Source organism: Pantherophis guttatus, chromosome 5 (assembly GCF_059756535.1).
Source record: "Pantherophis guttatus breed Tessera chromosome 5, ASM5975653v1, whole genome shotgun sequence".
NCBI classification, from domain to species: Eukaryota; Metazoa; Chordata; class Lepidosauria; order Squamata; family Colubridae; genus Pantherophis; species Pantherophis guttatus.
This window is the reverse complement of record NC_142067.1, coordinates 156,616-183,213: the sequence shown is the minus strand read 5'-3', so window position 1 is coordinate 183,213 and position 26,598 is coordinate 156,616. Positions and strand designations below refer to the sequence as shown.

Genomic DNA, 26,598 nt, shown 5'->3' with positions numbered 1-26,598 from the left:
AACTGGGGCCCCCTGTAGCTACCTGGATGGTGCTGGTGGTAGTGGCAGCGGTTGTTTAGCCAATATGTCATTTGTCAAAATGGGCTCCCAATTTTTGTTGGTGTTTGAAGAAAGGGTCAACGCACAGGGGCTCAGAAATAAGGACATGCAATTGAAATTCTGGGCAGCAGAAACTTTTTGGTTCAGCAGAGACACATAAGGTCCTTTGCCTGAAGGAGACCCAGGAGACGGCCCGGCCCTACTGGATGCTGGGTGTTGTTCAGGAAGTGGGAAACCCAGGCCCTTGAGGCCAGGGGCAGATGGAGGCTAAGAAGGAGGGAGGGGTCATGGTTTACTGTAGACTGGCCAGCCTCCTCTCTCTCTTTGCATAGGTACTGGCCTCTCTTCGACCACTTTGTCCGCCAGGCCCTCCGCAACAGCAGCTTGTCCATCCACCTCCCTGCGGCGGTTTCAGCATTTGATCTTTATCCTCTGGCCGAGGACGGCACTCTGAGGCCTTTCAATGGCCGTTACCTGCACAGTTACCTCAAGGTTCTTCCTGTGGGCTACTCGGTGTTGCCGCAGGTACGGTGGAATCCGGAGGTTCCCATTCCCCCTTTCTGATGTGTGGCAGAAGCCTGTGTCTCCATGACCTCGTTTTCCTCCCCTGCAGCACGAACGGGTGCTTTTTGTACTGAACATGTTACTGGGCTCAGACCAGCCCATCCTTCTGGTTGGGGAGCCGGGCTGTGGAAAATCCACCTTTGCTGAGATGCTTGTGCAGCCCAATTACTTGTTTCACCGGGTGTGCCTCACGCCTGCGTTCAGCACAGTGCACCTGCGTCAACTGTTGCACAGGAGGTCTCAGAGCACCCTGCGGGAGAAAGGCCTCTTCCCCACTGGCAAGCCCACTTGGGGTGCAGCGAGCAAAGGACGCTTCCTCTTCTTGATGGAGGATTTGCACCTGGCTTTTGTCGGTGAGCTCCCCTCCCCTCCCCTCCCCTCCCCTCCCCTCCATGCTCCCTTCTTTAAGGTTGGGGAGTGAGCTTGGAAAAGGCTGCACAGATCCCATGGTCTTCCGCCTCCTTTTCAGATCCAGTCCGAGGCACCAGCCCTGTGATTGAGTCTCTGCGCCAGACCCTCACCCTCCAGCAGTTCTACCATGCCGAGACTCTGGAGCTGCAGCAGTGCCCAACCACAGGTTTCAACTGCTTTGGTACGCTTTCTGTCCCAATCACTGGCAGCCTTCCGCTTTGTCCTCGTTTTGGCAGGCTTTTCAGCACGGTGGTGCTCCCGGCCATGAGCAGGGAGTCTTTGCTCAGCATGCACACTGGCACGGTTTTAACCTGGCTGGAGAAATTCCCTCTGCTGACCCGGCATCATGAGTTGGCCTCCGCAGTGGTCAAGGCCACCCTGGACACTTACGAAGCAGTGAGAAGAAGGTTCCACCCCTCCCCTGCCTGCTGCCTCTTCCAGTTCTCCTTGCATGATATTGCGAAGGTAATCAAGGGGATGCTTCTGCTGCGGCCCCGTCCAGGGGTTCACCTGAGCACCCCCCTGGAAGACCACGGTTCCAAGGGGTCAAGCCCCAGGCGCACCTCTGTTATGGGGAGGCCAGCCGTGGGCACAGGGTACACTGCAGTACTCAGCACCCGGTTGATCATCCGGCTTTGGATGCATGAGAGCCTGCGCACCTTCTGTGACCCTCTGCGAGGAAAGCAGCAGCGGGAACTCTGTGAGCAGATACTGTTGGAAATCGCCACCACTCTCTTCTGCGCCAAGCATTGTGTCCTGCGGGTGGTTCCCTCTCTTACTTCCCCTGTTCACACACGCACCACCATTCAGTTTCGCAGCACATCTGACACCTGTCTGACCACAGCCTCTGTGGGGGAGGAGGACCCCAGAGAGAAGCACCTCCTCTCGACTCTGCAAGCTGAGCCTGAGTTCCCATACAGTGGTGAGATCGGCTATCCAAACTCCTGGGATCCTGTGGAGCAGGCCCCAGCCCTGGCGCTTGATCCACCAGATCCCACTCCTTGGGGAGAAGTTGCCCTGGGAGAACCAGAAAACGATGCCCCCGAAACAGAACCCGAAGAAGTGGATGGGGGAAAGAGGCCAAGCAGTGGGAAGCCCAACCAAGTGAGAGTGCCCGAGTCTCATGCCACTCCTCACCGGTCTTTCCTCATGCGAGTCAAACGCCGTACCTCAGGCAGGAAAGACAGCTCTGGCCCGCTGCTGCCGCTTCATCTCCTGCTCCTGCAGGGCGAGTCCCCAGGAGATATTGTCTTCAGCAAGGACCTGGGCCCTGACTTCTACGGCCCCAATGCTCACAATCCCTATCAGGAGAAGCTCTGGAAAACCCTAGAGACACAGCTGAGCTCTTGCCTGCCCCCTGACTTCTTGTTGTGCTCAGATGTACTGAGGCATGTGGTACGGCTGGCCCGTCTGCTTTGGGGCCCAGACAGGCACGGAGCCCTGGTATCTTTTGTCCGGTGCACAGGCCGGCAGTCCCTGGTGGCTCTGGTTGCTCGTGCCACGGACACGCTGCTCGTTAACCTGCCAGCAAACGCTAGTGAGGCAGAGGCATTGGCACTACTGAGGTCGGCAAGCTGGCAGGCTGGAATTACGGGGAGTCGAGTAATGGTGCTGGTGCATTCGGGAGTGAGTGTAGCCATCCTGCACCAGGTCCTGGCGCTGATGACCGAAGGCACCTGCCCTGGACTCTCTAACCCAGGTGATTCCGTGGCCATTATCCAGGCCATGCTGCAGGAGAACCAAAGCATCAAGCGCAACATGCGGGAGGACCTCGTGCTGCAGAAGTAAGGAAGAGGGGGAGGAGAGGGGAAGCATCTCTGCCAGAGCAACGGGCAGGAGCTTCTTCAGAGTCCCCTGCTGTCTTGGCCTTGCAGGTTTTTTCAGTTGGTGCGTTCCAACTTGCATGTGTTCCTGCTCTTGGGGACTCCTGGGTCCTTGGCACTCCCACCTCTCACAGCCACAGCATTGGCTCAGTCGCTCTGCAGCTTGGAGATCTACCAGAACTGGAGCCAGGAGTCCTTGCTGCAGGTGGCCTCCAAGCGCTTGAAGGGCCACTTCAAGAGTGCCGTACGGTTTACCCGAGGTTGGTACCAGCCAAAGAGGAAGCTTTACTTTCTTTGCCTTCAGCCCCACCCTCTGGCTTCAGGGCATATGCTCAGAATGCTGCTCTTTCTCCTCTCATTTCCTTACTTTGCACTCAGAGTTCTTGCCCCAAGCAAGAGCAGCGTTAGGCTTCAGGGTTTAGGGATCGTGCTCCAGAGAGCAGAAGTCTTGATCTTTCGCTGGCAACCCTGGCTGGTCTCTCCACAGACTGGTGGTCTGCTCACACACCTGTGCTGACCTTCTTGTCTCTGAGGGGCAGCCTTAGCTGCCAGCAAAACATTGGGACCACGACTGCTACAGCTTGAAGCCCAACCCGGCCCACCAGATACTGGCCAGGAAAGCCCACAGCAGTCTATTTCCCCAGCACTGCTTTTCCCCTCAGTTAAGTTCCAGAGATGCTCGTGGTCTCGGTCTCTGTGCTCCCCAACCTTGAGGCCTCTTTTAGCATACTCCCAGCAAGGGGAGAGGCTTCAGATGTAGAGGGGATCCTCCCCCTTTTATCACACGTTTTCAAGCTCTCTGAACTCAGGTGTTCTCCTGTGTTGCCTGCCAGAGCCCCTGTCTTTGCATGCCCAGAAGGACCTGCTGCACAACACATCCGTGGCTGCATCCCAGATCCACTCCTCGGCAGCCGACTACGCCTTCTCCCTGGCCAACAGCCTGCCCATCATCAGCCCCAAAAGCTTTCTGGATTTCCTGGATTCCTACGTCTACCTGTTGGACAGCCTACAGGAACAAGTCAACAGGAGAGCTGAACGGTGAGTCTGCCTTCTCTCAACTGCAATGCTTTCCCAAACCCTGTCACAACATTATCTAAAATAAGTTTAGGAGTTCGGGTTGTGCTGCTCCGTTTTTAAAACATGTCCATCCATGCCTATTTGCTGCCATTTAGAGTTAGCCTTGCAGTGCCTGAAGCGCAGAAAAGGAGTGCAAAACAGGAAACTGGAGGCGAAAGATGAAAGAAAGAGACGTTGAATTAAACATGCACAACCCCCTCCCTTCATACCTTTCCAATCCTTTCTTCTCCGTCTACCAATTCCTGTCATCTCTTTTCAACTTTTAAGTTTTTCTGGCAAAATGGATAAAAGCGTATATCCTTATATAGGTTTCACTTTCACATCTTTTAGCAAACATTCTGTTGGACCTGTCCCAGTCCGATCTCTTAGGAAAGAAAGACCATCCACTCCAGGGGTGAGTTGAAGTGGTAGGTTTTACTAAAAGATGCTGGTGGCAATAGAGTCAGGCTAGAACTGAATTTCCCACACTCAAAGATACAAAAGATTTTCCCTCATCCCAGCCCTCCCTCCATGACAAGTCCATCTTCAGAGTCTGCCTTGGTGTTTTGAGAATGCTGAAATGTTTGGGGTAACCCACATTCTTTCTCAGGGTCCGTGGCCTTGGGTGCTAGCACAAACCGGTTCCGAGCTCTCCTGCTCTTCTTCAAGTTGTCTTTCCACATCCTCCCTGTCTCAGACCGCTTAGCAATCCTGTTTCCCATCACATACATGTTTATTGCCCATTTATTCCTTCCTCCCCACTCTGGTGTCCCCTTTCTCCCTCCTAGCCTTCAATGGTAGGATGCCAGCAAGACGCCAAGCAGACCTGACACATTTGTTCTTATAACCGATGACATGCTTCCAATCTGTCTTCCATTTGCCTGCCATAAAATTCCTTCATCTATTTCTCCACCTTTAGCAGACATTCTCTCAAAGCATCCCAGTTCATCAACTTACTCTTTTCCTCAATTATTCTCTCAGCCTATCAGGGCAGGCCTGTCAGGAGAAAAAAACAAGGCAAACATAAGTTATCCACAACTGTAGCAAAACTGTGAGTTTAATACCTATTAACAGGCCCAGCCTCAGAACGTGGTGAGATGGCATCTAAAAAGTCCATGTAAAGTCAGCGCTGGGAGCATCTGCCTTCCAGTGTTGCTTATCACCTGTGCGCCCCACCCCCCAATCACCTAGTGGCCACACACCCCCAGCGGCCAACATTTGGCTTTGTTCCTCTGTAGGCCAGGATCTGGCCAGTCCAAATGATCCTGCAGCCTTCCCCAGCAGCGCTCTGAGCCGGCGTTGTTCAAAAGAGCCCCGGTTGCGAGGAGCCGCCCAAATTTCCTCTGGCTGCATCAGCTGTGAGGCGGTGGCTCGGTGGCCATAGGGAATCAGCTGTGAGGTGAGGAGGCGTCCATCACGGCCCAGGCTCGTTTGCAACATGCCCATGGATGTTGGAATGCTGCACCCACCGCCGCTTCATCCGCCACTGCTCCTGTCACCCCGACCGCTGCTGCCCTCACCCCCCAAGTGTGGCAAGCCCATGGACTGGGCTCGACAGGTGGCTCCCCTCTACCAGGGCCACCTGGAAGACATAACATAGAGGTGTTAGCAGCTGCAGTATGACGTGTGACTAATCCCCCCCCCTCCGTTTTGCCTGGATGCTGTTGGTGGAACCCAGGATGCTTCGGTGGTGGGGTATCCCTTCCATCTGACTAAATACTGGCTTTCCCCTATGTAATCAGGAGTCTAGGACCCTGTCTATTTCGTAGTGGTCTGCTCCCACAGGCCCAGGGGGTTTCGGTAGGGGTCTTATCCTGGTGGCTTCTATGGATTTCAGTAAGCTGCTGTGGAACACAGGAGGCACCCGGCCTAGTAAGGACGGGAGCTTCAGTTCCACAGTCACAGGGAATGGGCCTAGGTACTTCAGGCCCAGCTTTTTGCATGGTACCCTCAGTTTGATGTATTTTGTGGAGAGATACACAAGGTCCCCAAACTAAGCGTTTCGTTGTTGCCCGTTTCTTGTTGGCTTGTAACTTATAGGCTTTCGCCGCTTTTTGCAATGCCTTTTTCACTGCTCCCCATACATCATTTTAAACCTTTATTTGCTTTTCCTCTATCAAACCAAAGTTGACTTGGCATTTCATGTATTAATTTTTCAAAGCCAGACTCTGTGCTGTGCCATACAATGCAGTGATTCAGGCCTTATCATGAGGGTCTCAGGCTCAGGGAGTCCCAGGGGAAACCACCATATCATGTCTATCGTCTCCATTAACGCCCCACTTACAAGGCCCCCATCTCAGAGCAAAGTGAAGGGTTTCATCGGAAAGCGGCCTGGAAAACCTCCCCCAATAACCAGCAGGAAGCTATTCTGGGCCTGCAGTACTCAAAAGGGTGGGAGGCGCCTGAAGCTGCCGTCGTTCCCCAGGTGCAGAGTCAGCTGGCCCATGTAACCCACTCTGTGTCTTTGGCCAGCATCGGTCCGAGCGTGTTTTGAGGGTGGCTGTTTTTCTGCAACTTGTCAGTAACACCCCCCCCCATCAGCTCACTGGAGTGCAGTCGGATTCCTAAGGGGGTTGGGGCAGACCGTGGAGTGAAAGGCCTTTTGTCCCTGCAGGATGAAGCTGGCGTTGCAGAAGATGAGTGAAGTGAGCAAGAAGCAGCAAGAACATACGCGGGATGTTCGGGTCCTGCAGCAGAAACTGGTCAAGATTAAACAGGCAAGTTTTGAAACGATAACTTGCTAAGAAATAGCTTAAAATTTAGAGCACAGATGAGACTCCAAGCAGGTCCTAGAGAGGCTCCGGCAAGGAAGGCTTGTCTGTCTGGTAATTGATTTCTTGACCAGATGATTTCTTCAAAGAGTTTCCTTCGCTAGGAGACTCCCTTCACTGATACAGTCTGCATGGGATGATATCCAGACCAACAAATACAGTGGAGAAAGCTGGAAGAGAATAAACGCAGCTAAATTAAGCATATTGGGTGGGTGGGGGGAGGAGAGTTTTGTTCTGATTCTGGGTGGGAAGAAAGCAATGAAATGTATACATATGCAATGCTAGATCGGCTAGGATCTAGTCCTTTGTGAGCACACAAACCACAGAAAGTGACAAGATGCGTGTCATTGATTTCTTCATTCCGACTTCCCATTCAATGATTAACTTTTTAAGGCACTTCTCAGTTACCAAAGAGGGGGTCAATAGGAAAGGGTTAATTCCAGAAGGCAGAGCTTCTCCCTCTTCCAGACCTTCAGCCTCAAATATCACCCACCTCCCACCAGGAAGGAGGTCTGTTATCTCGAGGGATTTCTGGAAGCCAAAGCAGGGCTCCGGAGGCTTTTTATTGCCAAGCTTTCCCAGCATGAAACAGAGCCACCAGCTGGGTTTTCAGACTGGACCCTTGGCGGAAGGAAGGCCCCTGGGTGTTCAGCAGTTTCTGCCCATTCAAGACCCACCACCAAAGGCCATCCAGGAAGCAGAGTCAGGCCACCTTTGCTTAAGGCAGCTAACAAGCTCTGTGTGATGCCCAGGAGACTATGGATTGGCTGAGAAGCCCCTCAGGGAGCCCCCCCTTTTTCTGCAAGGTCCCAAGAGAGAGAGGGGAGCCTTTGGCCCAACCAATGTTGCTTCATTCTTGTAGAAAGCCTAGCAGAGTAGAAGGGCTTTTTTTGGAGGAGGAGGGAGAGGGGTCAGTTTCTTCCCCTCACAACCCAGTGTGGATTGTTTATGGTGGATAAGCCAGCAGGGTTTCTTACAGTTGCCCCAAGGTTGAGTTTATTCTTGGTCTTCTGTAAGAAACGGCTACCAAAGAGGCTGTGCCTCCCCCTTGGGCAGTGATCACTTGTTGGATAAATAAAGAATCCGTGCAAAGAAATAAAGCTGCTTTTGATGATTTAGAAAGCATAGGCACAATAAATCAAGAGATTTGCAAATTGAAGCACTGAAATCTCCAAAGTCGTGAATTTATAGCCAATAATCATATGCCAAAGAAGTGGACTGGGATGATCTTGCTCTAATTGGCCAGTTTCAGGAAGGACTTGCTGATGAACTCAAGATAAACTGGGAGGACAAAGTATAGCAGGAATTTGGGAGGCTGTTCCAATGTTGCAACTGGAAGAGTCGAGGAAATAATAAAGGAAAGTGGTTTTACAGTCTCTCTTTGCTCCTTCCCCACTTTCCAATGGCCTCCTCCAGCCCCCCCAAAATCAAGGCAAATGGGAGACATGAGATCCCCGCAGAGAACCAGAGGAGCGACCTTGGTCTATGTTTTTATTGTGGCGCCCCAGGACACACAACGGAGGCTTACCTCGGGAGGCAAGTGCCCAAGTGGCTCCAGAGCGCCCCCCCCCTTTGGGAAACCTGGCAGATTCTGCTCCCAAGAGGCAAGCAGGACGGACTAAGAAGTGCTCAAGGAGTCGACAGCAGGCAAGGGCATCGTATTGTCTGTGTATTCTTCACCCGCACCCCACCTTTCCCAGCATAGAAATACAGCTCTCTGGACTTCCGGTGGCTCCACGGGCGTCAGCGGTCTCTCCTTTGGGAGCGCTAGCCCTGAGACTTCGTTAAGCCACTAGAACAGCGAAAATCAGCTGTCTAGCGGCTTGGAAACTTTCCCCTCGGGAAAAGAGGGGAAAGAGAGCAGCCGGGTATGGGTAGAGCTCCCCAAGAGCTCCAGGAACAATCCTGGAGCTCGAAGGCTGAGAGTTCCCCAGGAACCTGGTAGAGCTCCGAATCCGGGATGTGTCTGCTTCATGCAGAACAAGACGCGACCATCCCTGCAAGCAACTTTTTAACAACATTTGGATTAAAAGCAGGCAGAGCAAAGACAGGAGACATTATAACTGCAAGTAACAATTTTTTTTTATTTAAAAAGTTTTACAAATACATTTTCTCCCCAATTTCCCCCCCCCAGCCCCTATACCCTCCCTAGCCCTCCTCTTCCCCCCCCAGGACTTCCACAATATATAATCCTACTCGAAAAATACATTTTATAAAACTTAAACCCCTCCACCCCCTATATACTGTTTATACTTTCATAAAACTCATTTAATTTGTCCCTACATAATACATTCATTCAGCTAAAAGCTATCTGATATTTCTTAGTTTGATATTTATTCTGCACATAATCTATCCACTTTTTCCACTCCCATACATAAGTCTCTTGAGTTCGGTCTTTTAAATATGCTGAAATCTTCGCCATCTCTGCAAAACTGGCCATCTTCAAAGTCCATTCTTCAATAGTGGGCATAGCTTCATTTTTCCAGTATTGACCTATCAGTAATCTCGCTGCTGTCACCATATACAATATCAACTTTGTTTCGCCCAATGTAAAACCCTTAACTATACCCAATAAAAACAATTGTGGAGAAAACTGAAGTTTTTTCTTCAAAACATTTTGCATAACCCACCAAATTTTTATCCAAAAAGCCTTCACTTTCTTACAAGTCCACCACATATGGTAATATGTGGCATCTAAGCAATCACATCTCCAGCATTTTGGTTGAACATTAGGATACATACACAATAACTTCTTAGGATCTAAATGCCACCTATAAAACATTTTATAAAAATTTTCCCTCAAATTCTGCAACTGTGTAAATTTAACATTCTGGACCCATATTTTTTCCCATGTTTCCAACATCACTGGTTCTGCAAAATTTTGTGCCCACTTTATCATACAATCTTTAACCAATTCATTTTCTGAGTCCCTTTCTAGCAAAACATTATAAACCCTCTTAATATGCATTGGACCTTTCTCTTTTATATGTCTAACCAATTCTTCTTCATGCATCATTATACCAGTTTTTTGATCTTCTTTCCATCTCAGTTGAAGTTGATTATACTGTAACCAAGTTAAGTTAATCCCTTCTTCCAACAGCATTTCTAATGTCTTTAATTGCAATCTGCTCCCATCCATAAAAAGAACTTCTTTGTATAAAAATCCCCCGAGTGACATTATATTTGTATTCCACATGATATGACCAAGATCCAGCCATAACGGTATTTTGTAATCCCATTTAAATTGGTGCTTCTTCCAAACTCTCAACAAAGAGTTCCTAAGTATGTGGCTTTTGAATACTTTATCCACTTTATTCTCATAAAATAAATATGCATGCCAACCAAATTCAAGATCATGACTTTCCGTATTCAATATTCCAGGCTTTATCCTTCCAAACCAATCACTTGCTTGCGTCAAAGCTGCTGCTTCATAATACAATTGTAGATTTGGAAGTTTAAGGCCTCCCCTTTCTGGAGCATCTTGCATTATTTTCAGTTTGACTCTCGGCTTTTTCTCATTCCAAACAAACTTATTCAATCCATTTTGCCATTCTCTCAATTGCTTATCACTTTTAAGCACCGGAATCATTTGAAACAAAAAAAGAAATCTAGGCAAAACGTTCATCTTAACTGCTGCTATTCTTCCAAGCAACGACAGCTGCAGTTTTTTCCAAGTCTCCATATCCTTTTGTACCTCTCGCCACAACACCTCATAATTATTTTGAAGTAATTTTATATTTGAGTCTGCAACTTGAACTCCTAGATATTTAACTTTTGATACTATTTCAAAGCCTGCCTTGCTTTCAAGTTCCTGCTTCTGATCTTGTGTCATATTTTTAACAATCATCTTAGTCTTTTTCTGGTTCAATCTAAATCCTGATGTCATACCATATTCGTTTATAATGTCTTTCATCTGGATTATTGATTCCATCGGCTGTGTTAGGGTAACAACCAGATCATCTGCAAATGCCCTGGTCCTGTAATCCTCATGCCTAATAGCTATGCCATGTAATAAGTTTGAGTCCCGTATTGTATTCAACAAGACTTCTAATGTTAAAATAAATAACAATGGGGATAGCGGACAACCTTGTTTTGTTCCTTTTTCAATACTAAAATTTGTAGTCAGACTTCGATTAATAATAATTTGTGCGGTTTGCTGTTGATAGATTGCTGAAACCGCCTGTATAAACTGATCCCCAAAGTCCATTTTTCTCAGAGTCTTTAATAGAAAGTTCCAATCCACTCTATCAAAGGCCTTCTCCGCATCCAAAAACACCAGCACTGCAGATATCTGTTTATTCTTCTCAAGATAGTCCAATAAATTTATTATTTGCCTTACATTATCTTTCATGTATCTGCCTTCTATAAATCCTGCTTGGTCATGATGAATCACCTCCTGAATAACTGGCATTAATCTGTTGGCTAATACTTTTGCAAAAATTTTATAATCATTGTTCAGAAGAGATATTGGTCTATAATTCTCAGGTTTTTTAAGACCTGCTTGCTCTTTCAGTATCAATGAAATATAGGCTGATTTCCATGAAGGAGGTATTTTACCCCCTTGTTGTATACTACAAAATAAGTCTTTAAGATGTTCAATCATTTCTGCTTGTAAAGTTTTATAGTACACCGCAGTTAAGCCATCCGTCCCTGGCGCTTTGGCTGTTTTCAGTTGTTTAATTGCGACAATAATCTCCTCAGCTGTAATTGGTTGACTCATTCTTTCCTTTTGATCACTAGAAATTTTTATAACTTTTTTCTTCTAAGTATTTATCTATAAATCCAGTCTTTATTTCATCTTTAGCATATAATTTAGTATAATAATCTAAAAAAGCTTCTTTAATCAGTTTTTGTTGAAAAATTTCCTTCCCTCCAATGTCAATACTACCAATAACCCGTGTGCTCTGACGCTTCCTCAATGTGTAGGCCAGCCATCTGCCTGGTTTATTAGCGTTACAGAATGTATTATGTTTCACAAATTGTAAATTAGTTGCTGTTTGCTCCGCCATAAGCATATGAAATTGATCTTTCAAAAGTTTGATAGCTCCTCGTATTCTTTCATCTGTTGGGTTCTTTATAAGTAGCTGCTCTTTCTTCTTTATCTCTACTTCCCTTTCCAATCTTCTCTTTTGTCGGTTTAATCTATGTTTAGAATTCATATGAATAAGTACCCCCCTCATATATGCCTTACTCGCATCCCACACAATTTCAATAGGAGTACCCTTATTCAAATTCATTTCAAAAAATTCTTTCATTTGCTTTTTAAGTTCATTTACATTTTTTTTCGTATCTAAACAAATTTTCATTTACTCTCCATGATCTTCTCTCAATCTTTCCCATTTCAATTTCTATCCATACCGGGCTATGGTCAGTTAGAGTCCTTGGGAAAATCTTTTGGTTTTTTTGTTTTTGCAAGTAAGTCAGATGATAATAAAATAAAATCAATCCTAGAGAAGGATCTGTGTCTGTCTGAAAAAAAGTCCAAGTCTTTTGGGTTATGTATTCTCCAAATATCTTTTAATTCCAAATCTTCTTTCATATCAAAAAAAAACTGTGGCAATTTATTCCTTGACTTTGCCAAACTCTTTTTATCTATTTTGGGATCAATTACTCCATTCCAATCTCCCATAATTAAGATAGATCTATAGTCCCATTGCAGTATTTTAGAATACAATATTTTATAAAAATCTTCTTGTTGTTGATTAGGAGCATAGATTCCAATCACCAAAATTGGACCATTTTCTGTATAAAGTCGCCAGCCAACATAACTTGGCTGATGGCACCCTGAGGAGACCCTCTCTGTGGGAACGGACTGGTCGGTGGGAGGCTATTGGTGGCAGAAGACGGTCACGAAGATGTTACATCGTTGGAGGAAAAGGTTGAAGAAATTAATCAATCTAATGTGAATTTGGAGGTTAAAGTGGATGAAGCTCAAATCAAGATCGACAAGACAGAGGCAGAACTTATAATGACACAATATAGGGCGATGGAATTTGCTTTGAGGGTAAGAGGCTTAAAAGAAAATAATCAGGAAAATTTGAAAGAGATTTTTGCAGAAGCTCTTGCACAGTTAACTGGAGAGTCCAAAGCAGAGTGTGACTGGCAAATTGATAAAATTTATCGTTTTAATTCATGGATTGTGTCACGAGTGTTTCCAGGATTGCTGTGGCTACTTGCCTACTCACAAACAGTATGGTTTCAATCAAGCCATCTCCTGTTTGTAATTACCTGCAAGCCTTCCCCGCCCTAGTTAATTGCAGGTTAACTCCCCATATAAGCAAGGACCTTTTAGCTTGCTACTTGGGCCTAGACTCCGGTTTAGGCCTAAATGCACAGCTCCTGCAGGAAGCTATGTGCAAATGCTGCAGATGGGAGAAGAATGCAGATAAGGGCTCCAGACGCCGTTGCAGAGAAACTCCCACGGATGCTTGCCTTTTGCTGTTTTGTAGCACACAAGCTATCATCGGGACTGCTGTTGCTGGACCTTCTTCCTCCCACAAGCTTCAAGCAATGTTTGCTGTTTGAACTGTTTTTACTTCAGGTGACTTTTAGCTGTGAAGTTTGTGCTGCCCCCCTTCTATTACCTCGATGATGTATCGACGCCGAAGCTGCTTATCTTCATGTTAGAATCTAGGGAGATAGCCTTGCTTCACATACCCAGATAAGACTTCGTTTTTAATGTGCTTTCTTAAAGAAATAGTACTTTTTAAATGTTTTAAAGTAAATTATATTTTTACACAAGACGCCTCTGTCAGATTTATTTCAGTCTCAGTGTGTTTGCTCATGAGCTGGTTCACGGTCAGGGGTACCCCTCAACCCCATTCCCTAACAGATTGCCAGGCAAAGACAACTACCAAGAGATATTGTGATCTACTTTGTTTCCAGGAAGATAAGAAATGGGATCTTACAAGCTTCTTACAAAAACAAACTACAAGTGGCAGGACAGGAGGTTGCAGTATTCAAGGAAATTCCCCCTAAAATGTTGAGAGCTAAAAAAGACTATGCATTTCTAGTGGATGAATTGAGAAATCGTCAGATACAGTATAGATGGGAGGTTCCAGCAGGATTAGTGGTGAATTATTCAGGAGAACGATATCGTCTCAATACAATTTGGAAGGCAATAAATTTTTATGTCAATGTATTAAAGGCTGGATACCCACCATCTCCAGGAGCCAGAAAAAGAAAAGAAGCAGGAGACGCTAGAAAGGAAGGCTTGCAAGCACAAGCCCAGGGAGGGACTTGGAGTACCCAAGAAGAATTAGTGCAATTTTCAGGGGCTGTGCAAGCCTTGGAGTTATTTGAAAAAACAGAAGAAGCCCCAAAACAAGGACAAACACGAGCGGCAACTAAATGAAAGGAACAAGAATTAAAGATGCAACAAACCCAGATAACGACCCAAGGAAGTACAAACATAAATACAGAAGCCGTGGGAGAGGGGGGGGCAAGACCGAAGAAGAAATTCCAGGAGGATTTCCAATCGGTGCTCAAAAGGCTTCAGGGGGCCAAAGATGGCAACTAGATTTTTAACTTGGAATGTTATTGGCTTAAACTCACTGCAAAAAAGGGAGAAAATATTCCATTATTTGAAACAATTTAAAAATGATGTGATTTGTTTGCAAGAAACACATATTAAGGCAAATGATCAAAAATATTTGATAAATGCGAGACTGGGAACACATTTTGTGGCATCTGTGCCAGAGAAGAAAAATGGTATAGTTATATATCTAAAGAAAGACTTAATGGCTAAATTAATTGAAGCAGACCTGCAAGGTAGATACATTGCAATTGAATTATTAATCGAAGGGAAGAAAGTACTTTTAGTGGTAATATATGCACCCAATCAACAACAAGACAGATTTTACAAGTTGCTACATACAAAATTGATAAACTAGGACTATAAATCTTGTATAATGTTGGGTGACTGGAATGGAGTATTGGATACTAGAATGGACAAGAAGAGACTTTTGCAAAATACTCAAATGCGAGCAAGATTGCCTAAATCCTTTTTTGACATGATGGAGGATATGGAGCTGAGAGACATTTGGCATGAACGGAATTTTAAAGAACAAGACTTTACATTTTTCTCAGATAGGCACCAATCTTTCTCTAGAATTGATTTTATATTAATTACAAATGATTTCTTTTCAAGGGTGAAGAAGACGAAGATATGTCCAAGAACTCTAACAGATCACAATCCGATGTGGATGGAATTGGAATATGGAGAGGTGTCTAGGAGATCTTGGCGATTAAACAAAAATTTATTTAGATACGAGGGAAATGTGAGAGAATGTAAAAAATTAATGAAAGAATTTTTTGTTTTAAATATGCATAAGGAAACATCCATGGAAATGGTTTGGGATGCAAGCAAAGCATATATGAGAGGTGTCTTAATAAATTTGAATAATGCATATAGATGTAGACGGGGGAAAAACGGAGGGAATTAGAAGAGGAAATAAAGAAGAAAGAGCAGGTGCTAATAAATAACCCAGATGATAAGAAAACAAAAGAAGCAATTAATTTATTGCGAGGGCAGTTTAATATGTTGATATCAGATCAGGTTGCAACTAATTTGCAATATGCTAAATATAATACCTTTTGTAATGCAAATAAGCCAGGTAGATGGTTAGCATATATGTTGAGGAAAAAACAAAAGGCTCGTACTATAGAGAAAATAGACTATAAAGGTAAAGAGGTGTATCAACAAAATATGATTAAAAAGTCTTTTTTAGAGTTTTATACGAGATTGTATGCTCCGCTCCCACAGAGAGGGTCTCCTCAGGGTGCCATCAGCCAAGTTATGTCGGCTGGCGACACCCAGGGGGAGGGCCTTTTCTGTGGGAGCCCCAGCCCTGTGGAATGAACTGCCCCCGGAAATACGCAAGATCTCCGAACTCCGAGTGTTTCGTTGCGCACTGAAGACCCTGTTGTTCCGCCAGGCAGGGCTATCAACTTAATAATTTTAATTGGGGTATTTTAAATGTTTGGGGTTTTAAATCGGCCAAATCTATGTAATTATTTTAATTTTTAATTATTGTTGTGTGTTGTGTTTTTAAATTGGCTGTACACCGCCCTGAGTCCTTCGGGAGAAGGGCGGTATAGAAATAAAATTATTTATTTATTTATTTATTTATGATAAAATACAAGGTATAGATATAGATAGATACCTAGAGAAGGAGAATATTCTTACAGTGACAGATGAGCAAAGGGAAAGATTGAATCAACCGAGGAGGAAATTCTACTGGCAATTAAGCAGTTAAAAGTTGGTAAGGCCCCTGGTACAGACGGATTGACAGTGGCTTATTACAAAAATTTACAATTGGAAATGGTAGAAGCCCTTAGGGAATTATTTACTAGAATACAATTGGGAGGAGGGGTACCACCATCTTGGAGAACAGCCTTTATTTCTCTGATTCCGAAGGAAGATCAAGATCATACCCAGCCAAAAAATTATAGGCCCATATCATTACTTAATACAGACTATAAGATTTTTGCTAAAATATTAGCAAATAGGCTAATGTCAGTTATACAACAAATGATCCATAATGATCAATCTGGTTTTATACATGGGAGACAAATGAAAAATAATGTAAGGCAAATTGTTAATATATTGGAGTATTTGGAAAGGAACAACCAAGTCCCTGCGGTGCTTATATTTTTGGATGCAGAAAAAGCGTTTGATCGATTGAACTGGCAATTTTTATTGAAAATGGTGCAGAAGTTGCAGTTTGGAGAATGTTTTACAAAATCTATTAAAGCAATATATCAGGAACAGACAGCGCAAATAATAATTCATGGTAGTTTAACAGAAACTTTTAAAATAGAAAAAGGAACAAGACAGGGTTGTCCCCTGTCCCCATTACTGTTTATTTTAACATTAGAATTATTGTTGATCAAAATACGTGACTGATAAGATACGGGGAATTAAGATTAGGCATCATGACTATAGATTAGAGCATTTGCAGATGACTTGGTTGTAACCTTAACTCATCCAGTGAAATCAGCTACAGGTTTAATGGAGATAATTAATCACTATGGTCAAGTATCTGGGTTTAAAATAAATATTGGGAAAACAAAGATGATAACTAAAAACATGACAATAAATCAAAAAGAAGAATTAGAAAGAGTAACAGGATGTGAGATAGTTAAAAAGGTTAAATATTTAGGAGTTTATATTACAACTTCAAATGGGAAATTATATAAGTATAATTATGAATTGTTATGGCATAAAATACAGACAGAGATGGATAAGTGGAAAAAATTACAACTGTCTTTGTTGGGTAGACTAGCAGTAGTAAAAATGAATGTTTTACCTAAGTTTTTATTCCTTTTTCAAATGATACCAATACTTTAAAAGGATGCGAACTTGGAAGAATGGCAGAAGGGCATTAATAATTTTGTTTGGGCAGAGAAGAAACCAAGGGTTAAATTAAAAATAATGCAAGACATACGTGAAAGAGGAGGTTTGAAAATGCCCAATTTAAAATTATACTATGAAGCAGCTGTTTTATCAGCAATTAGTGATTGGATTAATTTAACAAATGAAAGAATATTGAATATAGAAGGATATGATTTGGTTTTCGGCTGGCAAGCTTATTTAGGGTATGAGAAGAAGGTTGATAGGACTTTTAAAAGTCATATATTAAGGAATGCTTTATTGCGTGTCTGGAAGAAATATAAATATAAATTAAATGACAAGATACCTATATGGACAGTACCCAGACACACGATAGAGAATATAAGTATAGAACAAAGACAGGATGTAATTACATATAAAGAAATTCTTAACACAGAGAGAGGTATATTAAAGTTAAAGCCCTTGAGGGTACTAAGGGGAGAAAGGGTAATCCAAACTTGGTTTCAGTATGTACAATTACAAGCTAGATGGAGAAAAGATCAGAACATTGGTATCATACAAAGTGAAGAAAATTTGGTAAAACAAATTAGAGACCAGAGTCAAATGCATATAAAAAGGTTGTATAATATATTGATAGAAACAGACTCGGAAACAGTTAAGGATTGTATGATAAAATGGGCACAAAACTTTGAACAACCAATAATGATGGAAACATGGGAAAAGATATGAGTAAGAAATGTAAAATTTACACAAGCGCAAAACTTGAGAGAAAACTTTTACAAAATGTTTTATAGATGGCATTTAGATCCCAAAAAGTTAGCTTGTATGTATCCGAATTTACAGTCTAAATGTTGGAGATGTGATTGTGATGACGCTACTTATTTTCATGTATGGTGGACTTGTAAAAAGGTTAAAGCATTCTGGATAAAAATTTGGTGGATTATTCAAAATATTCTTAAAAAGAGGATAAAGTTTACTCCACAGTTATTTTTGTTGGGTATAATCACGGATTGTACGGTTATAAAGACTAATTTGATCCTGAATTTAATAACTGCAGCAAGATTGTTGGAGTATTGTTGCAGTATTGGAAGAAGGAAGATTTGCCTACTATTCAAGAATGGATATTAAAAGTAGCAAACTTAGGAGAGATGGCAAAGATCTCAGTGTATTTGAAGGACTATTCAAATGAGAAATATATGATAGAATGGAGAAGATGGATAGATTATATTCAAAGTAAATATCGGAGTAAAAACTTTCAAATACCTTACGAATAGATAGAGAGATGTTATTATGTATTCAAATTTAGTTTGGTAAATGGGGAGTTAAAGTATTAGAGGGATGTAAGAGGTTATAATTAATTAGAGTATGTTAGATTATGATTGTTGAATGTTATACCCTGTATTTTGCTCTGGGAAGTAGGGAGGGGGTTGGATGGGAGGGGGAGGGTTGGGGAGGGTGGAGGGAAGGGGGGGATATATATGTAAACTTTTTAAAACTTTTCAATAATAATAAAAAAAAATACAGCTCTCTGCCCTTTGAGACCCAGTTTCAGAGGCAGAAGCAGGGTGAGTGCAGCAGCTGAGGTGGCCCATAGTTAGAGAACCTAGGCTGGCGGATAGGTAGCCCCTTGGCACTCATCCTCCACCACATTTCAACCCTTCCACCACGTGGAAGCAAATGATCCCATAGAATCCTTGTCCTGCTGCTCTTCCGCAGCTCCCTTGCGTGTCCGCGGGGAATTCGGTTATGTGCAGGGAGCAGTAGGTGGCTTATCTTCTATCTATAACTATGTTGACCATCCATCCTTGGTTCTGGGGGGGGTGAGAAAGTGCCCCCCTCAGAACGGGCTCGCAATTTGGGTGTCCTTCTAGACTCACAGAGACTGGAACAACATCTGACAGCTGTAGCTAGGGGGACCTTTGCACAGGTTCGTCTGGTGCACCAATTGCGACCCTACTTGGATCAGGAGGCTCTCCTCACAGTCACTCATGCCCTTGTCACCTCACGGCTGGATTATTGCAACGTGCTCTACATGGGGCTACCCTTGAAAAATGTTCGGAGACTACAGTTGGTCCAGAATGCAGCCACGCGAGTTATAGTGGGTGCGGCTAGATACACCCACATTACACCAATTCTCCGCAAGCTGTACTGGCTCCCTATTGGTCTCCAGGTGCAATTCAAGGTGTTAGTCATTACCGTTAAAGCCCTATATGGCTCAGGGCCAGGCTATCTTTGAGACCGCCTTCTACCACATAGCTCCCAGCAACCGGTAAGATCCCACAGAGTTGGTCTCCTCCGGGTCCCGTCAGCTAAACAATGTCGGCTGGCGGGCCCGTGGGGGAGGGCCTTCTCTGTGGTTGCCCCGGCTCTCTGGAACCAATTACCTCCTGAGGTCCGGACCATCCCCACCCTATTGGCCTTCCGCAAAGTGGTGAAGACCTGGCTCTTCCGGCAGGCCTGGGGCCGTTGATCTCGTTATAATGATCTTGCGAGACCCGGCCACGAATTGGAGTGCATGTGTTTTAACGTTTTTAAAGTTTTCAATGTTTTAATGTTTTTCTTTTTAACATTTTTTATGGGATTGTTCGCATTGTTTTATTCTTTGTTGTAAGCCGCCCAGAGTCCCTTGGGAGTTGGGCGGCATAGAAATGCGACTAAATAAATAAATAAATAAATAAATAAATAAATAAATAAATAAATAAATAAATAAATAAATAAATAATCTTGGGAGTGTCCATGGTGTCCCCTGCTTTTCCTCCTCCAAATCCCTTGTGAGGAAAGTCCGCCATCTTGCTGATGTTGGTGACTTTTGTCTATGGGTCCTGATCCCAGCCGAGTGGGATCCCCTTGTGGATATTTTTATTATTGCCATTTTATATTTTATATATTAGATATGTTTTGATTTCATTAGATTTGCTTGGTTTTTACTTGTTTTTCTGCTGTACACCACTCAGAATCACCCTGTTTGAGTTGGATGGCCTTGTAAACCCCTTGGCTAGCTAAAAAGATCCCTTCCCTCCTCCTGGGCTATGGGACTGTCCCATCAGCTTCAAGCTGGGACCCAGGAGCTTCCGGGGAGAAAATGGCAAACCGAGAGGCACTACAGCCTACCTGGGGCCCTGGTGGGACCTTGGCAGCCCGGGAGTTGTTCGGATTAAAGGAGAACCCAGGAATCGACCTATTCGGTCTTCAGACAGCCACTCCAGCTGGGAGAACAGGGGGCTCAGAGGCACAATTGCAAGTTTGTTTGGGGTTGTGACAGAGCCGGATTACTGAACTGTATAGTCAGCAAAAGGGACAAAAGTTGGATTATTGACTGCTTTTTATTTAGGAACAAGGACTTTTTTGTGGATAAAATAAAACTCTTGGTGAACCTGTTATTGTGCAACTGGAGGGGAGGGCGGTCCCTCTGGCCTGTATGCTGGCGATAACCTGCTCTGCATCTTGGCCCTGGGCTGTGCAGGGGAAGCCATCTTTTCACTAACCCAAGAGTTTGGTCTGACTTTGGCTCAGCCCTAATAACCCTGGCCGGGACCCTGGCACCCCCGGGTTGAAGTCTTTCCGCAAAAGTGAAGAGGGAGGGCAGACAATGAGTTGGTCCGTATCTGTTGAAGGACCGATCACTACTCTTTGTATTTTGTAACTTTATTTTCCTGTTTTTTATTTAATATTTTTTAAATTTTATTTCCAAAGTTAAAATATAAACTTCAACAGAAAAAAGGGAAACAAAAATAAAGCAAAACTAAGCAAGACAAAAAAAAGTGCTTAAAAAAACAAGAAACAAACACATAAATTGTCCCCCCAGCTGAATACTGATAAATATATTTCAACAATAGTGTATTCATAATTTTAGTTTTCTCTTTTTTCTTGTACCTTTTTCTTTCTTCTTTTCTTTAGATTTATCTTTTACCTTATGTAAAATTCTCAATATAAATTGAAAAATAATGAGATTACTCTTTCAAATTTTCTAACTTTTTCTTAATTTGCATTGTAAATTGGTAGCTTTCTATGTAATGATTCATAGTTTTTTTACCGACTTATTATGTTGCAATATGGCAATATTAATGGCAGCATGTTATAGCTCATTATTATTATTTTTTTAAAGAGAGGGTTCATTAGAGGGCAGCGTGAGGGGTACCCAGCCAGGAGATGACCTTGGAGAAAGTCCCCGGAGGAAACACTGGGTGCGAAAGAAAGATGGGGACCTAAGTTGCCCACCCCAACTTCCCTGGAATTTGAGAGGGAAGGAAGGGAAAAGGTGGACAGACTCGTAAGGTTCTCTTATCATGACCTTTATTAAAGCGCAGCTCTAGTCTGTCCCCAGGCCTGCTCGAGGGCAAAGGGCTGAGCAGCCAGTGGAGCAGAGCCCTTCGGGAGGCCTGAAAGGGTCCAGGCTTGCTGGAGTTGCTGCCCTGCACACAATCACTGCTCGCTTTTGGACACATAGATAGGAGGGAGCCCCCGAGGGATGTTGGGAAACTGCCCAGATGTATTGAAATGAAAAAAGGGAGAGATGGGTATGGTCGCCCCAGATTTCTCAGGTCCTTGTTCTCCGAGGATGACCGGTTGTGACTCTCCCTTCTTTGCCTTCTTCAGCAAATGACCCAGAGCCAGAAGGAGGTGGAACGGGAGCAAGAGGTGCTGAAGCAGCAGGAATTGGAGTGCCGGAAGTTCGAGGCGCGCATCGACATCCTGACCAAGAAAAGAGACGCTTTGGAGAAGAAAAAGGAGATGGCCATGAAGAAGGTACTACTGGTGGTGGGTCTGCCAGTCTCCAGCTGGCTCGCTCCGGGGTTTGTGAGCCTGCGGTGGTGCTTGTGTTCGTTACGTCTAAGACATGGGCTCCTCCTCCCTCCCCAGATGTTCCTCCAGGCCGAGTGGGGAGGCAGACTCGGTGTAGGGTAGCTCTCCATGGGTGAAGGGCTGGGCTCCTGGCATTTCCTCCCCACCCCATGCCCTCTCTTCAGAGCTAAGAAACAGGTAGTCTCAAGCAAGTATCTTCGGTCTCTCAGTAGAGCAACCTTTTTAGGCTTTCATAATCAAGAAATACCCTCACGCTGATTGGGAAGTCTTCATCTACATTTCTTCATGGTTTCAGTTTAGCTTTGAATGGAAAGTGCTCAGAAAAATGGAACCTACTCTGGTCAAGTAAAGAACCTGGTCAAGCAGACTGGCTGCCAATTGGCAAAGGAGGGGCCCAAGATCCTTCCTTCAGCCTACATGTGGGATATGCGTTAGGGGAACCTGGGTTGGAAGGAGGCGAGTCTGGTTTTAAAAGCAGAGGAAGAAACACCAGTAAACTGCACACTGCTGACGATGCTATCCTGGCAGCTGAAAAGGCCCAGGATCTGCAAGCCTTTGCACTCAGAGTCACGAGCGTCGTGAAAACACGGGACTAAAATTAAATATATAGGAGACCAGACTAAGGGCAGCAGATAGAACAACCAGCCTTAGAATTGACAATGAAGATGGTGAGGTGATGGGGAGCTTCTGCCTTTTAGGGTTTAATGTCAACAGCAAATGACAAGCGATCAAAAACGGTGGGCCAGATGAGCACTTGTTGGAGCAGCCACGAAGGCCTGGACAAGATGCTCCAATGTTATGATGGCTCTGTGCTCACATGGGCCAAAATCTTCCCTGTGACCTTCTCTGGAAATGAATGTTGGACTTTAAAGAAGCAAGAGGAGAAAAGACTTTGGACTTTGGAGAGGACTCCTAAGGAGATTGTGGCCAGCCAAGAAAAACAAACCCACGATGGAACCTTCCTCGAGGCACAGAAGACCAGGCTCAAACCATCCTCCTTCAGACCCAAGCAGCGCTCTGGAGAAGGCCTGCTGATGCTGGGGACGGTGAAAGAGGAGACCGGCAGCAAGGTGGAGCCACTCGGCCACAGTGGCCACGAGGGGGAGGCTTGAAAGGACAGATTAAAGACAGAGAATCATGTGGGGCCTCTAGGAGTTAAAAACAACTTGATGACACCCAATTTTAAAAATGTATTATTTGGAGAAGAGAGCTGAATTTGTGCTATCAAAAGGATGGGAAGTCAGTCGTAGTTTAAAATTATGAGGATCATGACAATGCGGCTTAACGCATTGTAAGCCGCCCTGAGTCTTCGGAGAAGGGCGGCATATAAATCAAATTAAAAAAAAAAAAAAGGAAATTAAATTAAATTAAATTAAATTATTAAATTAAATTAAATTAAATTAAATTAAATTAAATTAAATTAAATTAAATTAAATTAAATTAAATTAAATTAAATTAAATTAAATTAAATTAAATTATTAAATTAAATTAAATTAAATTAAATCCTTTTTGTGCTAGCAACAATACCACTTTGAAAAGATGTCTGTTTGTCTGTCAGGTCCATGTCCCCCCAGCTGGAGAAAGCCTCCCACATGGCCTGGTTCTAAGGGTGTTTAATTGTTCCTGGAGAGAGGGGCTTGTTCTCTTAAGGGGGCATTCCTTTGTCCCTTTCTTACAAAACCATTGCTGAATCCAACCATACTGGACAATTTTCATCCAGCTTCTTTTTTTAGGGGCAGGTGGTCATCCCATAGCTTCAGAGGATCCTGGATGCAAACAGCTTATTTGGGTTCCTTTCAGTCAAGTCTCCAGCTAACGTACTGGACCAAACTGGCATTTGTTGCAGTTTTGGGCAACCTCTGGTGGGAATGAGATGGGCAGGTGCATTCATCATTGTTCTTGCTGATAGCTCAGGGGCTTTGGAAACCATGGATTATGGCACCCTTCTGGGCAAGCCCCGGGAGTTGGGCTGAGCAGCACTGCCTTGTGCTGGTGGTTCCTCTTCCTCTGAGTCTGGTTCCAGTCTGGGAGAGGGAGGTCCGGCCTCTGTAGGGTTTGGCGCTCTCTCCGCTCTTGATTCACATCTACATGGAGCCAGTGGCTGTTGATCTGTGATTATAGGGTGAGGAATCATTGGTATGCTTCCTGTCATTGGGGTGCTGCTCCATGGATCACTGGAAGTGAAACTCTTTATTTTGGTGGCCTACAGGGATTGGTTTGGGTTGCTGGTCTCGTAGCACAGCAGCCTCCCCGCCTCAGTCTGGTTTCTCTGAGAGGGGTTTGAGATGGCTCCCATGAAGGCCATGGCCAATGCAAGAGCCTCCTACAGGACAGTGGTCTCGCACATTGGATCTGGTGTTCCCGATGGAGTAGAGGCCAACTGCTTTCTATGGGATTGCCTTGTGCCTCTGGATTATGCTCCTGATCCCCAGTTGGCATTTCTGCCCCAGCAAACTAAGCAAAGCCATAAATGACTTCCTGGGGCTGTCCTTGAAGAGCCTCTGGAAGCCGCAGCTGGTACAGAATGCAGTCAATTCTGGGCACTCCTCAATCCGGGCACCTTACACGCCTGTGCTCTGCCAGCTGCATTAGCTATAGGTGCTCCTGGATTCAGTTCAAAGTGCTGGGAATGACCCATAAGTCCCCAGAGGGCGCAGCAGGAGGATGTTGGAGCCACTGCCCTCTTCCCCTGATTGCATCCAGCTCTCCTATCGGCTGGCAGGGGTGAACATTGTGGGTCCCGTCTGTGACAGCGTTCCCTCTGGCAGCACCCAGGAAGAGCGTTTGCCCTTTGGAAATCACCTAACCCAAGCTCTCTCCACGGGCTGGGGGGGGGGCTCCTTAGCCCCAAAGAAGGCGGAGTCCCTCTTGCCCAAGGCAGAGCGAGGGTCTGCCCAGCCACCCATTTCTTTTCAGGTGAGCCAGGACTACAAGGCTGCCCTGGCCGCCCTGAGAGTGCAGGACATTGAGGAGCTGCGGAGCTACCGGCAACCCCCAGCTTTGGTGGTCCAAGTGACCGACCCCCTCTGCCTGATGTTCCAGGTGGAGCCCGGATGGGAGAGCGCCAAGCTTCTGCTCAACAGGGAGGATTTCCACCAGGTGAGACCCCCCCTCCTGGACCCCCCCTTCCCTCCTGCCCTGGGTGATGCTGTAAGTTGCCCAAACAAACATGCAGCCCCCCTTCCTTCCTGGCTGAGGGTGTGTGCAGCTTTGCCCTTTTTGGTCCTTTCTGATTCTCCAAAAGTTTTGCATGGTCCAGAGGTGGCTGATGTTTAGAAAAATGTTGTCACAAGAACTTTACCTTCTGCAGAGAGCAAATTGCAGTTTATTTCTTGATTACTTGTTAGATTTGCTCCCTTTATTTTATATCCACAACAATTCATTGAGGCGGGCTGGGCTGAAAGAAAGGGAGGGGGGCCCCAAGCACCCAGTTGGTGTCGGTGCCCAGGACTCTCCATGTGGCTTCTGGCCCTTTATAACCACAGGGCGCAGGCTGACTTTCAAGCCAGCAGCCACCATCAGAATTGTAAAACGGAAGAAGCTCTGCTCAAGGCAGACCCACCCAGCCCCTTTCGGAAGATCTCCCACGAAGGAGAAATGGCTCCATTCACCCTCATCCTCTTCCGCCGGCTAGCCCCTTGTTCCTCCCGTCCAGCCTCTCTCCTTCCTTTGCTCCTGCTGGCTCTGGCACTGCCTGCTGGAGCAGCAGAGAACACGCCCACTTCCTTTTCTATGGGACAACCCTTCCACTACATGAGGACCGCTATGATCACATCTCCCTTGGTTGCCTTTTTTGCTTGCCTGGATCCTGCCAACCAGCTGGCCAGCTGCTAAACAAAACCATACCCTTTAACTCTTCCTCGTAGCAGTGGGCTTCCGGTCCCATCACCATCTTGGAAGCCCCCACTCTACTATTTGTCAGTATCCTTTTTGAACCGTGGGGCCCAGAACCAGATGCAAGACACCAGGAGGAGTCTAAATTTGGACTGGAAATTGGACAATTGGAAATTGTCTCAATGTATCGCGCATGAAAAAAGCATTTAGAATCCAACTTAGCTGGATAAACCTGTGGCACAAAGCAAATTTGTACAGCCATCCTCAGTTTCTCATGGTTAACACCAGACACACCGTGGTTGATCTCTAGAGGGGATTTCCCCCCTCCCCCCACTTCGGTGGCACCACAAGGCCATTTTGCCAAAGGGAACCCAAAGCAAAGGGAGAGTGTGTGACCCACGGCAACTATGGGGACAGTGAGAAGCCAGCTAGATTTACTTGGTTATTCTGATCCTGGTCTAAAAGGCCCTGGGGATGAGATGACAGCCGCCTCCTCGGAAGAGGCTGCCCAGAAGGGATTACTAGAAATGGCTGTTTTTATCATAGAGAGCTTTCTTTCTTTTTTCTTTTTTACTTTCAAGTTGGATGGCCACTGAAATGCTATTATCCATCTATCATCTATCTAATTATCTACAATCTATCATTTTCTCCCTCTCATTTTATCATCTCTCTGGCTCAATGACATATGTCACCAAGCAGTACGACAGCCGTCCTTCCTGCAGGCACTGGAAAACTTGCTGTCTGTGCAATTTAAGTCATTGTGCCACTGAAATGAGCTCACTGCCTCCACTCCAGCCCAAGGAACCCAGCCCCAGATGTGTGGTGGCCTCCTCCCCATGCCTGAGGCAAGGAGCGACCTGCCTCCGAGCCAGGCAGGGCCATAGGGTCACTGAGCTCACTCTGCCCTTCTGTCATGTTGGGAAGGGTCAGAGGCTTTCCATGC

At 45.1% G+C, this 26,598-nt stretch overlaps 1 protein-coding gene across 5 annotated transcripts in view; it reads left to right on the top strand.

The window, feature by feature from the left end:
• DNHD1 (dynein heavy chain domain 1) overlaps window positions 1-26,598 on the top strand; it is a 66,171-nt gene that overhangs the window by 31,121 nt on the left and 8,452 nt on the right. For 4 of the 5 annotated variants that reach the window (XR_015734363.1, XM_034426350.3, XM_034426353.3 and 1 more), the window contains 8 exons: window positions 372-564; window positions 653-956; window positions 1,073-2,798; window positions 2,889-3,097; window positions 3,671-3,875; window positions 6,508-6,610; window positions 21,615-21,764; window positions 24,738-24,920. Coding sequence is in view for 4 of the 5 variants with exons in the window: in XM_034426350.3 (XP_034282241.2) it covers window positions 372-564; window positions 653-956; window positions 1,073-2,798; window positions 2,889-3,097; window positions 3,671-3,875; window positions 6,508-6,610; window positions 21,615-21,764; window positions 24,738-24,920 (3,073 nt within the window). In the remaining variant the exon portion in view is untranslated. The remainder of the gene's footprint in view (window positions 1-371; window positions 565-652; window positions 957-1,072; window positions 2,799-2,888; window positions 3,098-3,670; window positions 3,876-6,507; window positions 6,611-21,614; window positions 21,765-24,737; window positions 24,921-26,598) is intronic. The other variant, XM_034426355.3, reaches the window with a different exon arrangement.